At 40.0% G+C, this 14473-nt stretch overlaps 1 protein-coding gene across 2 annotated transcripts in view; it reads right to left on the bottom strand.

The window, feature by feature from the left end:
• Positions 1 to 2006: 2006 nt before the first annotated feature.
• cgnl1 (cingulin-like 1) overlaps positions 2007 to 14473 on the bottom strand; it is a 34012-nt gene continuing 21545 nt past the window's right edge. For both annotated transcript variants that reach the window (XM_004543075.3, XM_004543076.5), the window contains exons 12-19: positions 13764 to 13934; positions 9503 to 9664; positions 9224 to 9313; positions 5088 to 5171; positions 4772 to 4896; positions 4348 to 4456; positions 4002 to 4165; positions 2007 to 3372 (exon numbers count right to left, since the gene is read on the bottom strand). In XM_004543075.3, coding sequence (XP_004543132.1) covers positions 3222 to 3372; positions 4002 to 4165; positions 4348 to 4456; positions 4772 to 4896; positions 5088 to 5171; positions 9224 to 9313; positions 9503 to 9664; positions 13764 to 13934 — 1056 coding nt within the window. In that variant the 3' untranslated portion in view covers positions 2007 to 3221. The remainder of the gene's footprint in view (positions 3373 to 4001; positions 4166 to 4347; positions 4457 to 4771; positions 4897 to 5087; positions 5172 to 9223; positions 9314 to 9502; positions 9665 to 13763; positions 13935 to 14473) is intronic.

Below are 14473 nucleotides of genomic sequence, written 5' to 3'. Positions count from 1 at the left end.
GCATAATGTTTGAATAAAATAAAATACAATAAAGAGGACTTTTAGCTCTGTGCTCCTGCTCCGTGCCAGGACTCTTTTTTATTACCCCAGAGACTGAAGGAGGTCAAACCTGTGCTCTGAAACTTGATCTGGGCCAAGCATGGGCTGCATTTGCTTCATACATTCCAGCAGGAAAAATATTGACCCGCTGAGAACGAAATTAAAGATAGAGCCTCTGTTGACACAGCTGCTTTGACCCTGCACAGATTTTACCCGAGCACGAGGGAAGTCAGCGGCGATCATTACACAGCAGACTGATCAAATCGTCTCAGCCTCATCCAGGGGTTTCAGCGCATTTACTCAAATACTGCAGGACATGCAGTCGGTGGTTTGATTTACTCGACTGTTCATATTTTCCTTTTTTAATTATATATTTTAACATGACAGACAAACAGATGACTTTATCTGATTGCTCAGGTTGCTTGCATCTTGCGTCATGCAAAACTCCTTCAGGTAGTTTTCTTTTTCACAAGGTTCATGATTATTTTTCTTTTGTTGTTTTACAGCTGTCATTCATGTCTAGAGTTTTTTGATACAAGGTGATTTATGCCAGGGCATAGTCGGTAAAAATTCAGGTCATCAAAATATTCTGAAGAAGATCCTCCTGAGTATTTCTCATAGATCAGTGCTCTGTGCAGTCCAGGGGGAATTAAGAGGGTAAGTAGCAGCCAGATGCTGATCATCAAATGCAGTGATTAACTGATCATCAGCCAGTGTGAGCACCTCTATAAAAACAGATGTTTTGGCAGCTTGTTGGCGTGGAGCTTTCAGAAGTGGGTTAATACAATGCCCTGGAGAAAAGATGTTGGCAATGATCTTAAAGAAGCAAATGTTGCTGACCGTAAATCTGGGAAACGGAGGGCATTTCTAAAGAATTTGAAGTCTATCATTCTACACGGACAAGAATTATGCACAAGTGGAAAACATTCAAGACATTTGCCAAAACTACAAAAAAAGAGTTGCATATCAGACTCTATGCATCTCAGTTAGCATATTAAATGTTAAAGTTTACGACTGTAGAATTGGAAAAAGATGGCTTGTTTGGAACGGTTGCTTGGAGAAAGCCTCTTCTCTTAAAAAGAACATAGCACAGCTTATGTTTGCAAAGTTAAATTTGAACAAACCAGAAAACCTCTGGACAGATGAGACCAAAGAGAAACTAAACACAGTATATCAGCACAAACACCTCAATAATAGCCGTCAAGCACGGTGGTGGAAGGGTGATGATTTGGACTCGTTTTGTAGTCATGGGACCTGGACACCGTACAGTCAGAGCGGACCATGAGCTCCATGTGAGGCCATCTGTCCAGCAGACAAAGCCTGACTGAAATCAGGTCATGCAACAGGACAATGATCCCAAGAACAGCAGAAGATCTACAAGAGAATGGTTAAAACAGAATGAAGGTGCTGCCAAAACCTTCCTATTCTTAGAAACGCATTTATTCTGGAGTATTAAATGCTCCTCTTCTCAAACATTTTACAGTGTAGATATCATTTATGGATGCAATTTGCACTACTTGCTTGCATTGTGTTATCACTGTTGTACATGTAAATTTTTTCACCCCACAGTATCAGGCCCTTACTAAGCACATGTGGCACTTTATTGTAAACTGCACAGTTTTTTTATTCTTTTCCTTCAGCTAGTATCTAAAATGGGGGGTTTTTTAAGCGTCATTGTGCAAGATGACAGTATACTTTTTAAACAAACGGGGCAAGTTTCTGTGTGAAATATAAAACCTAGAAACATTCACCACCACAGCTATGGCACAGTGAAGACCAGCCCAATTTCCATATCTGAACCCTCGAGTGCACTTAGACTGAAAGGAGGGGGAGAAGTTTGAACTAGAAACTTAAACTTAAAAAGAACATGATGCACAAAATATTCTTTAAAAAAAATGTCTAAAAGAAAGAAAGTCTTGAGAGGAATAGTTGTCAGGAGGTCTGCACCAAGCAAAAAACAGGTGAGAGTAACTGAAATGAAGTTTATTTTAGCCTCAGCAGGATTTAAGTGTACAGAGAGGTAGTGGCAGGAATTTGTCTCGCTCATCCACTCTCCAACTCACAGAGTGCAAATCATCACAGTGCAGCAAAATATTGATTGTCAGTTTATCTGAAGAAATTCCCTGATTTGGTCCAAGGAGGACCCATAAGGTCCTCACATGGTCCTTACAGGCACTGCTGATGTACACAGCGGGCACAGCTCATCACAGACAGGTAAGAGTTTAAACATGTTTTAAATCAAAACGTTTCCAGTATAAAACAGCTTTAATGTGTGCAGCTTTGTTCGGAGATGCTAGAAAAATCACGTTAAGACAGAAAAGCATCTTCCAGAAGATGTGTGAGTAACACTGTGATGTCACTAATATCAAAAGAAACCTGCATGATGAATGGTGATTACAAACTTGTAATTTTACTGCTCATTAGATTATATAAAACTGTATAAAAATGAATGTGTACAAAGTCCCTCATTTACTGTTCCCTAAAAAACAAAAAAAACAAAAACACAAACACAAAACCTCTTACTGAGAGGAGATTTTGTATTTATAGCTACAAATAACTTAAAAAAAACATCCTGGCACATTTCACTTCATATACCCTTGATTTCCAATCATTAAAATAAAAATAAAAATAAAAAAAATAAAAAAAGGAAATATTTTGCATTTAACTCAATGATAAAAAATAAAATGTATATTCAGATACTGTGTGTAAATGTGACCTATTAGATTAAAAAGGAAGGGGTCAAAACTGGATATCGGTTACAAAGACATTACAGGTTTCATTTGTTTACAATGCATTCAATGCTGGAATAATCATTGACAAGCATGTTTAACCCATTAAAGGAAGATCCACTCAGAGTAGAAAGAAAAATGTTGGAAGATGGGGCTTAACGCAGGAATATAAAATGAACATTTTAAAACCGTATTTACAAAAATTTTCACTGGACAGGACAAAACATCATTGCCTTTGTGATTTCACCAATTAATCAAAGAGCTGCTCTAATAATACTGAGTGAATTCATGGACGTTGAAGCTGCTGAAGTGAGGATTTTATTTATCTCACCTAGCTGGAAAGTCTTAATATTCACAGCTCAGTGTTTACAGGAGCACATGGCACAGCTCTCCAGCCGTTTGGTGTGACAGTGTTGCACATAAAGCAGCTTTACTTCCAGCCTCAGAGTTTGTTTATAAAGAAAAGGTCGATAAGAGGTTGTCCTGACTCGAAGAGCGCTTGTACCCCGAGGAAGAGCTGAAGTACGTCTCCCCATCGGTGCTGATGTCATCGTCTTCGTCGTCATCCAGATTGCTGAGCAGCGAAGCAGGCGAGTTCTTGCGTCTGAACAAACAAAAACAAACAAAACTATTAAGAGTGTTCTTGTTATAATGTGTGTGTTCTTTGACATTACTAGAGCAGCTCTGCATTATTTGCAGGCCCTAAATCCATCCTGAGTGTGAGCTCCTCCTCCTTGCACCTCATAAACTAAAGGTTTGAACAGGGACAAGGTGGAGCTTCTGTGAGATTATTACATTATGCATCTCTGTGTGACATCATAAAGATCTGAGAGCAGAAAAAACTGCCTGAAACACACCTCTGACTTGTACAAACACAAACTTCATTTTTAACAGGAGTGTTCACCATTGTTACTGTAGGTCTTTAAAAAATAAGCAAACGTAACCTGACCATCTACAAATTAAATTCCTACATCAGATTTTAATTTCTGACTTTCTAAGACCCTTCAATGACCTGCAGGAGCCCACCAACTTAACTCAAGTGGCATAATTATTTAATTAGTAACTGTAATCTAATTCATTTCAGATACAATAATGGTAAATGGTCTGATATTTATGTAGAGCGTGTGCAGTCTAAGTATTTTAAGCACTCTACTCTTGCCCAAAGGCACATCAACATGCAGGAAGGAGCCCAAAAAGACCTCCAAGCTCAGCCTCCTGAGTTTGTGCTTTTACCTCAACTCGCTTCGCAGAGCTTTGAGCTGACTCTGGAGCTGCTCGTTGGCCTCCTGCTGCTCATCGAAGTCTCTCTGCAGCTTCTTCTTGCTGTGCTCAAGTCGGTCTATCTCCTCCTCGGCCTCGTCCATCTGTCTCTTCAGTGCCTTCAGACGCAGATTTAACTTCACGAAGGGGGAAATGAAAAACATGTCTAGAGTTAAAAGAGTTCTACTAAGATCAAATTGTATTTTCTTTTTCTTTTTTTTTATTTGCCTGATAAATTATTAGTCTTGACATTTGTCTAAGTCAGAGCAAAGAGAGTTTAATGACTGTTAGAGTGGGCATGAAGGTAAGGGTTACATACTTGGTCCTTTTGATCTTGCATTGATTGCTGTTCTTCCTCAACTTGCATCATCATCTCTTTTACCTTCCTCTCCAGCCTGCGGTTCACCAGCTGCATGTTAGCGCGCTCCCTGAAACACAGGCGATGCATCACTAAACATAAACATGAGCTAATAATTCAGACCAGCGTACATTTTATGACGCAAAGACCTACAAGCTGATCAAATTCTTTAATATGTTTGATCACACAGAGTCCGACGATCTCCCAGTGCAAACTAAACTATACATTTAGATAAGCTCCAACTTTCTGACTCTGTGTCCTAAATCCATGTGTTCAGGTATAAACTTTCATCTGAAGCTTTAAACTAAACTCTCACCGTTTCCTCTTACATCACCTCAACCACAGCACCCCTCAGCTCTATTCCCAGTTGGAGTTCCCATCTCACCTCTCCTCCGCCTCCAGCCTCTCCTCCAGCTCATGTATGCGTTCCTCCAGCTGAGGTACCTGGCCCTCTCTGTTGGACTTCTGGGAGCCTTCTAGATGACTCACTCTGGCCTTCAGATCCTTATTCTAGAGAGGGCAGGGAGAGAAAACCACTGATGTGTTTGACAAATGTATGTTTACACCATAATCATGTCTGTGTACAGATAATAAAATGATGGAAATGGACAAATCAAATGAATGTGATGAAAAGACAAATGAAATGAGTGTGTGTTTTGGACTGAGTCTGTAGCTGTTATCCTCCAGACAGGAGTGTGTACCTGTCTCTCCAGAGCAATCTTGTCACACTCCAGGTCCTGTCTGCTAGCCCTCTCCTGCAGGAGTTCATTCCTCATCTGCTCCACCTGTCAAGCCGAGTCCAGACACTGTCATCGCTACAGTCCCACACAGTCTGACAATAGTTATGATCAGACACTGACTCACAGCAGAAACCCACGTAACACCTACTGAGCCAAAATGCTAAACAATAGAAAAGTTAATGCTGTGTGAGCTCTGCTTAATTGGTGAGCAGGATTTCCTTGCTTGACTGCATTCCACCCTTTTATTGTGATTGTGATGCCAAACTGTCAGAGACACAAGGTTGTAGTACAAAAAAAAGACAAACCAAAAACCCCACAGGTAGCTGACAGTAGTTTCTATGACGCAAGAGTCAAAACGTCCTGTATTCATAGAAACACAGAATGGCCTCTGTTTCATCTGAAATATCATCAAATCCCCTGATATTACTGACCGATAAAGGCATATTTTTTGCTTTGCAATAAGCTCCACTGCATTCACACCTTCTCGTTATCAGACACTTTCACTCAATCCAACAGACCTGCTACTCTTCATTGTGATCTGGTGATCTTCGAATAAAGCAGAGTTTCTGTTTAAAGGATTGTCTGGTTTCCAGGTGCCTCTTCAGCTTGCTTGGCAACTTGTTGCTCTAACCTGACATCGAGCATTAGTTTCTTCTGTCAGTTTGTTTTCCTTTAAGAGGTGTTGTGTGGGTTACTCTACAACTTGGTGATAAGTTTCACATCATCAAAAATTGCATCTTCCTCTCTAACTCTGATGTGTGCCATTATGGTAAATTTATACGTCACTCATTTTTAGTGCAGCTCAACTAATATTTGGCTGCCACAAATCCCATGGCACACCTGGGCTCCCCTTGAGCCAAACCCACGTCATCTGAGATACACTGCTGTAAAGAATATGTCTGCGTGGGCTTTCAGATAGTACAGAAGGTATTAGTGTTTAACAAGTTGATAAGCGAGGATTAACTTAAATATAAAGCCAAAAGCAACAGCAAGGCAACTTAACTTACGGAAAACAACAGCAAAAGGAAACATTGATCCTGGATTTGTCCCCTGGAGACAAAATCCCCCTCCAACACTTATTTTAACCATTCGAACAAAGTAGTTTTGTTTGTATCGAGAATTTTAGTAATATAGCCAAGGGTTGAGATGCTGGACACAGATTCACCATTTCAACCATGTTCAGTTTTTATGCTAAGCTAAAGCCCCTTTCAAACCTGCCAGCTTTAAATCAGCATTATGGTAACTTTTTGGTAAAAGTTGTTACCTGAACCTTATTCGGGTGGACCTAGAAACATTTTAACTGCAGGCAGACAAAAATGACAAATAGCTGCACACAAAATTAGGACTGTTCACATCTCTTATGTATCTTTGTGAGTTGCTCAGCTCACCAGAGAATGCCCTAAACAGCAATAACACACACATAATGATGTTTTATCTCATCAGCTGTTCCTAATTTGCAATAAGATTAAAACATTTGTCTATGATGCATTTTTCGTGTTCCCAATCGAGTAGAGCGATCTCACTTTCTGAGCCTCAGGGGCGGGGCAGCTGCAGCACACACACTCACACACTCTTGTGATGATGGGATCACAAGGAGTAAGAGATTTAAACAAATAAATGTGTCGTTTTCACTTAATTCAGCAGGGTGTATGATGCCAACCGTTGTTGCTAAAAATGCAGGTAAATGCTTGTATGGCAAATATCACTATTACTGTGGCACTCTCGCCATTGTTGTAACTATGTGTGAATAAACCTTTAACAAACATTAACATAAATGTCTGACTTGCAGAAGGTTGTTAAGAGGTTAGCAAAGACAGAGGTTTGCAAGTCATGCACCCTTTATGTGGAAAGGCCTTTTTGTTTAAAAAATATGTCATAAGTTATGAATCCTGTGTAAATCCATCAAACTCAATCCACAAAAGCACTAATGGTACCTCAGAGAACACATTACTGGGTGTGAGACTTTAGAACATCTGACTGAGAGTTAAAGTAAGATGACTGTTTTTTGACAGTAGTCTGGTGGCTGTGATGAGTCCATGAGCACATCCTTACTCCCTGTTCAGCAGCACTGTCTGACAGCAGCTTGAGTGCTAAAAACTCTTCTAAATTGTTTGTATGCAGAAATAAATAAATAAATATATAAATATATATATATATATATATATATATATATATATATATATATATATATATATATATATACACACACATACATATATATATCTCGCCACAATGAACAAACTTTAATGAATCTCAGTCTGTGACACATATATATGATTTTTTTTTTTAAAGAAAGAGTTGTTTGTAAATGAATCAATATGATGAATAAATTCAACTTGTATTGTTTCTGTGTTTAATGCTGATATTATTAGATCTTACAAACACAGATATAAGACCTGTACAGATAATATCATCTGACACTGAAGAAAACAGCGATTAGCACAATTTCTAAAACTATTCCTTCAGTACTTCTGTCATCACACATCACCTCAGTGGATATTGGATCGACTCAGAGAGGCCTGACTGTTCAGTGATAACCTAGTTCAAAAGAAAAGGGGCGAATGAAAACTAATCAATACAGCAGTGATGGCTCTTTGTGAGAGGAGCTGAGAATTGGTGATATTTTATGCCAATTAGTGGGTGACAGTGGGCTGCTCTGATGAACGATGGCCCCTATAACTGGTGCACCCAGCACAGTGCTTGAGGGAGCTGAATCAGCAGACTGGAACATACAGCGAAACTAATCTGCTTTGTGAGAGACGGCAGGAGAGTAGAGGGGAGATTACTCTCATTTAGACAGGAGAGGAGCACCTGGTGCCAGGAGAGACGCAGGTGTTCTTCCTGCTGCCTCCGCTGCAACCGCACCAGCCCTCCACCCCATATCCCTTCACCCACCTCTCTCTCCTCCCCACAGACATTTGAGCACATGCACCAGCACATACCCGCACGCACGAACGCACACACACACACACACACACACTCTGCTGGCACTCAACCTATTCCACTCTTGTCGCACAAAGCTCGAGTGTTGCCTTGACAACCGACCTCAGCCTCATGCTGAACCAATGCCACTTTGTCACAATGCCACTCTTTCCTCTCTGCAAAGATTTTTTAAAAGGGGGGACCATTTATGCAGGTTTAAATACTCTAATGAATTGCACTGGGGCTCTCTTGATGTCGCTGCTCACTTTATTTAAAATTTTGGTTACAACTTCAAAATACGTGAAGGGAATTTGTCCCAAAGCCAAATCTTAAAAGCCCGCCTTTGGCCCCAATAGTTGTTAAAAAAAGAAAGGGAAAAAAAAAAGAACTATCTGTGGCTCCATAGTTTTGTGGTATTTTTTAAACTCCAGAGCCAGCTTCCTCCCTCTGATTATTAAGATCTCCCCTATGGACAAACAAGTGTTAAAAGTACATGCAATTTATCTAAATCTTACTTCACAGTGTCTCTGTCAGCAGTTTTATCACAGTGGAAGGAAAACTGGAGCGTTTGCTTGCAAGGACAGAAAAAAGAAAATCTGACTTCTAGCACAAGAATGAGATTTGTTCTCAAGCCAAAGTTACTGAAGCATAATTTCCAAGTGCACTCCACAACCTGAAAACTTGAGACATTTGGCAACTTGCATATTTTGGCTCAGGCGGTGCATTAAGAAGGGTCTTTTGTGGCTGATGCATGAAAATTGGATAGACACTCCTAGACCATGCTGGTGAGCTGCCAACCTGAATGATTATGCAATATCATCTTACAAAGCAATAACCCATCCACTTTATCCAGACCAGAAAGAAAGAGAGAATTTTTGAGTACTGATATTACATGTAAAGACACAGACACTTGAAAAAACCCATGAACCTGCACAAGAATCACACACATCAACTCTTTAAGGACACATCTGAGACCCGAAGCTGTTATATGGAGGTCAAATGTCCCTTTTCATTTAGAGATTAGTGGTTGCAATCATGATGTTAGAAATGGAAGACAAAGTGACAGGAGATCTAGAACTCATTTACAGGCTGACATAAAACAGAGACACGTCTGTGTGTGTACGGACAGGTGAACACTGATGATGAAAACGTGTTGATTGTTGAGTGTGTTTCACCTGCTCTCTTCCTCGGTCTATCCTGTCCATCAGATTGTCTCCACTTTGACGCTCCTCTTCAAGGTTCATTTCCAGCTGAGCAATCCTCTCCTACAAAGTGAAGCAGTTACATCTTTATGAAGAGTGTGTTTTGCCATCACTGCTCTCTGTAAATCTTCATACAAAATTGTGCGAAATTAAGATTTGCCTTTAAAAAAACTTTTAAAATAAAAAATGTTGAAAGGATACTTCTGGTCTTTTGCAATAATGTAACAAAGCAGTCATTAGTAGCTTGTGTACCTCCATGAGTTTGACGTGTCTGGATTTTTCCTCTTTAGACAAGGCGTTTTTCTCAGCCTCAGCTTCAAGATCACGAACTCTTTTCTCTAGCGTATTCTCCTTGACCAAGGCCTCATCTCGCTCCCTCTGAGACTGTCGCACTTCCTCCTCCCGGCGCAACAACTAAAACCAGAAACATTTATATATTTCACTATGATATACATACATACATACATTTTATTTCTGGTCCTTGAACATTTGAGCACTTTTAAAATAGTGACATTATCTTTTTCAGCATCAACTCTAATCTTATCAAGTGTTAGTGCTGAAGTGATGAGCAACAGTTAGTTGCTGTTTAGCGATAGTATTAATATGATATAATATACACTCCCCTGGGTGACTAATGCATCCAGCACAGTAAGTGTTTCCCTCAGCTGCAGTGCCCCTCACAGCTGGAAAACTGCCCTCACTGCTTAATGCTAAGACTGGAAATTCATCATCTGCCCTCTTTTTACTCCCACAACAGATATTTGCCCATTAGTGTAAAATTGTTATGTGGTTATTCATGTAATGATCTGAGCAATACTTTAAGTACGGCACTGCACTGTTAGAAGTATAACTGGATAGTTGTGCATCTTTTATTGGATCTTATTTTTAAATTTATGCGATTACAAAATCTGTGGAGTAAAACCTCTAACTTCAGGCCGTCTTCATAGTCGGCTTGTAAAAAGAGATTTATACGTACAAGATGCTCACTCGATAATTCAAGTAAAGAAGGTGGATGTATGTAGCCTACACTTCATATGGTAGAGGACTATTGGAACGTTTGAGAACAGCTGGAAAATGTGGACTAAATGAAGCAGTCCAGGGCCCTATTTCAGGAAGCCGGTTTAGAAAACTCAGAGTGAAAAACGATACTCAGGGTTGAGTAACCCCGAACTGTCCAACTCGGAATATTCGGTTTCAGAAAGGCTGATAACAATTAGTTCAGTCAACGCGGAGTTGCTTTAACCCCAAGTTAAGCGCACGCACGAGGATACATAAAGCCCTGATTAGTGGAGCACAGATTAAGCGAGTCACCATGGAGACGGAGGGAAAGAAGGCGCGGTCAATGTATTTTACAGCACTTAAGGCCGAAATTCTGATGGCAGCATATGCCGATAACATGCAAATTTTGCGGAAAAAAAGTAACACAGCATCAGCTGCAAAAGAAAGGGAGCATGCATGGCAAAACATAGCCGACAGAGTCAATGCGTGAGTGTTAATTTAAACATTGATCTAGGGATTTCCACCCATATAACACATTATTTTATTATATTTTATTTTGTATTTTATACATTTTATTTTGTGATGTGATGTGAGCGCAGGTGCAACCCAACAGGCCCCAAACGTTCCTGGCAGCAAGTAAAAATGAAATATAAAAATATAGTCCAAACAGGTAAGGTGTAATTGTATTATGAGCCATAGTGCTTGGTCTGTTTGTCCGATGTAAATCAATTGCAGTTAGAGGCTACATTAATTTCCCCTCTGTAAGCACTTATTGAAATTATCTGAGCACATTACAAGTACATATTTGCTTACTCTGTATGCTCAAATGTGACCCGTTATAGCCAACAGAAAAAAAAAGCGGAGGCCCGAAAAACAGGTGGGGGTCCTCCACCACCACCACTCACAGAGGCTAAGCAGTTGGCTTCCACATTTGTGATAATGTTGGCAGCATCACATATGATCTTCACAGTGCAGAGAACACAAATTAGCATCCATTACTATAATGAAATAATTTGTTAGTTTGAAATGCTACAGGGAACTATGTACCTGTACATTAATGCTGTGGAAAGACTTCCTGTTCACATAGTCTCCTTCATTTACTGAAGGAGCAATGATTGGAATGTGAGTGCCATCTATACAGCCAATCACGCCTGGGAACCGTGAGAATAAATGTGAAATTTAAGTAGTAGTTCAAGTATCACCACATCATAAATTAAGTTTTGTTCATCCTGATACCTGCAATTTTGTGGAATCCCTCTTTGATAAATCTTGTGGGTCTATGACCGGGGAACACCACAAACGAGTACAGGAGACGTTTCAGTGCAACTGTAACATTCCTGACTGCCCGACAGACTGTAGCCTTGGAAACGTGCTCAGCGTCACCAATATTATACAGAAAGCTCCCGTTTGCAAAAAACCGAAGTGCAATACAAATAATATGTACAGAACTGAGAGAATGTCCGCGATGTGTCACATGAGCAATATTAGGCCTGAGGATGTTATTCAAATAAATTATAGATTGTGCTGAAAAACGGTAACGTTCACACAGAAAATCATCAGGAAATGATAAAATGTCCGAACGCGCTCTAATCACTCTCTCCCGGCGGAGAGCTCTGCGGAGAATTTGGGCTTCAACATCTACTGGCTCTTCAAGGAAGGAGCACGCCATGTCTGACACTTCCTACAGTCAGGTTTCCGACAAAGAGGCGGAGAAGGTCAGGGTTAGTTGAAGTAAACCTGCTAGGGGGCAGGTTAGCTTCACGGAGTGTGTCATCATAGTAACTCACTCAGAATTAATCTAAACTCGCTTTGTGAAACCGAAAACCCAGAGTTTTCGTTAACTCAGGGTATACTTACTCAGAGTTTGCACTAAACCGGCTTTCTGAAACAGGGCCCAGAACTGAATTTCTTGGGAAAGGTAAGTGGAGGAGGAGGATGTGAATCAGCCAGCACAACTTTCACAACAATGATTTCACAGCGCTAACATCCTCCTCTTCCTGTGCACCAGCAGGATAAAGATATCATAGCATGGATGCTGACAGAAAAAAAAAGGAAAAGCCTGGACACTGACCTTATCTTGACAAATGAACTCTGTTCACAACCACATTGTACATACAGACAGACATGCAATGTAGAGCTCCATGTTTGCCCAGATCAGCAAATCAGTAAAACTAAAGGCTGGCCTATTATACATGTGAAAAAAAGCCTGCAACTAATGACTACAGGTTTCAGAGAACAGTTCACATAAAAAGGCCTGTCTTTTTTCTTCTTTTTTTTTGAAAGGCAGCCTCTTGTGGTTTCAAGAAAAAAAATTAAGGCAGAGTCTGCCAATACCTCTTTTTAAAGGTACCCGTGGAGTTTTCATTATAAACAGGCACTGCTTTGTTTACAGCATTAGAGCTCTGGGACACTGAGTGTATCCTTAAGGACTAGCAAGCATGTTTAATACATTTCCTACCTCAAGACCTATTAGCAAACAGCCATTTTTGAAATCAGCATTGTTTACAGTCATCATCTTTTCTTCCTGTACTGGCACATTAGTTCCAACAAGTTCTACCTCACTGTGCAGTCAGGAGAAATGTGTACAGAACCCTGTGAATGTTACTAAAGCAAACAACAAAAACAATATTCACTTTCCAGAACTAGATTTCATTACCTCTACATGGTACCACTGAGTATTCTTTTTGCTGTGTTTACACTTTTTCCACACATTCACTAATACAAGAAAGTGTCAAATTTTTATTCTCTCAAAAGGTTTAAACTCACTGCTAATCAGTTATATGAGCAGGGCTCGCGAAATCGCTAGCGTGACATCCCAGAGCTAGTGATATCTCCGGTCGGGCGACCAAATTCAATCTAGCGATCGGGCTAGCGATTTTGCGGGCCCTGATAATCATAACTTTACACACAATGTGTCTCACACAAATGATCTACCAGAATTGCAGATAAAACACAAAATCTTAGCCCAGTGATCTATGTACCATTATCTGCATTACTCACTGATGCTATACACAGTTTTTGCATCACACATTGTGACATTTCTCCAGGACCAAACTGTTTCAGAGGTCACCAAAAAGAAAATCTTAACTGCCCTACCTCCATAAATAAATATTTTATGTATAAATGAAACAACTTAAGGCAAGCTCATTTCAACATAAATGATTCTTTTTCATCAAAAACATTCTTCACATTCCAAAGAGCTGACAATGATAAACTGCACGACTAAAAACAATGCCAAGGGGTCACACACAAACAGAGCTTTTCTATTACTTGAATTGGCTAAATTCTTTCACTTTAATATTATGCTTTGGGTTTGAAAGGGCAGCGGGGAGCAGAAATACCTAAGTGCTGACATCACTCTCTGAAAGTAAAGATTGATGTTGGTAGGAGTGCTCAAACTGGCTGACTCAGAACAATAGCTCATAATGTGCTGGTCTGCATGGAATTGCTCAGATAGGCTGACTGATAACAGCCTTGATCTGGCCACTGTGTCATTTCTTCTTATTGTGTTTACCTCATTTTGTAGGGTTTTGGTAGTCACCAGGTACTTCTCCAACTCCTGTCCTCGCTCTTTGAGAAGCTTCTGCAGCTCGGCCAGCTCCCGGCGGTTCTTCTCCTTATAAATATCAATCTGCTCCTGAAGCTCGCGAGTGGACGACTGGGATGCCTCCACGATGTCATTCATCTGAAGGTGTGGTGACAGGGACGGAAGAGGCAAAAGAAAGCAAGATGTTATGAAAAAGTAGGGAATTTTAAAGATAATGATGTGGTTCAGATGCAAGTTTGATAGTATTTTATCATTTGTTTGCACATTGGACTGGACTCCTTTTATAGAGTTATTATATAACATGAACCATCTCAAAAAAATAATGTTCTTCTGGAAAGCTTCCTTTAAACAGGACCCTTTATACACCTTTTATTATTGAACCCTCAAGGTAGCTTTAGATGACTCACAGTTCATAATAATCCACCTTAATCTAATACTGGGCCCTGATGCAGCCCATCACTTCATTCACTCTTCAAAACTATGGTTTTTAGCTATTAATCATGTGCCTGAGATGACTATACTAGGGATATCCATCGCTAAGATTAAGTAATTTGATGAGGACTGCATGTTAAGAATGAGTCAACATCGCTCTTCTAAATAAAAGTTTTTTTTATCAAAGTTTTCTTGGTTACTCTGCTTTAGTAATGAGTCTGGAAAATAATTTTTGTAACAAAGGT

Source organism: Maylandia zebra, linkage group LG1, assembly GCF_041146795.1.
Source record: "Maylandia zebra isolate NMK-2024a linkage group LG1, Mzebra_GT3a, whole genome shotgun sequence".
Taxonomy (NCBI): Eukaryota; Metazoa; Chordata; class Actinopteri; order Cichliformes; family Cichlidae; genus Maylandia; species Maylandia zebra.
The sequence above is the reverse complement of the archived record's forward strand: the minus strand, read 5'-3'. Positions and strand labels throughout refer to the sequence as shown.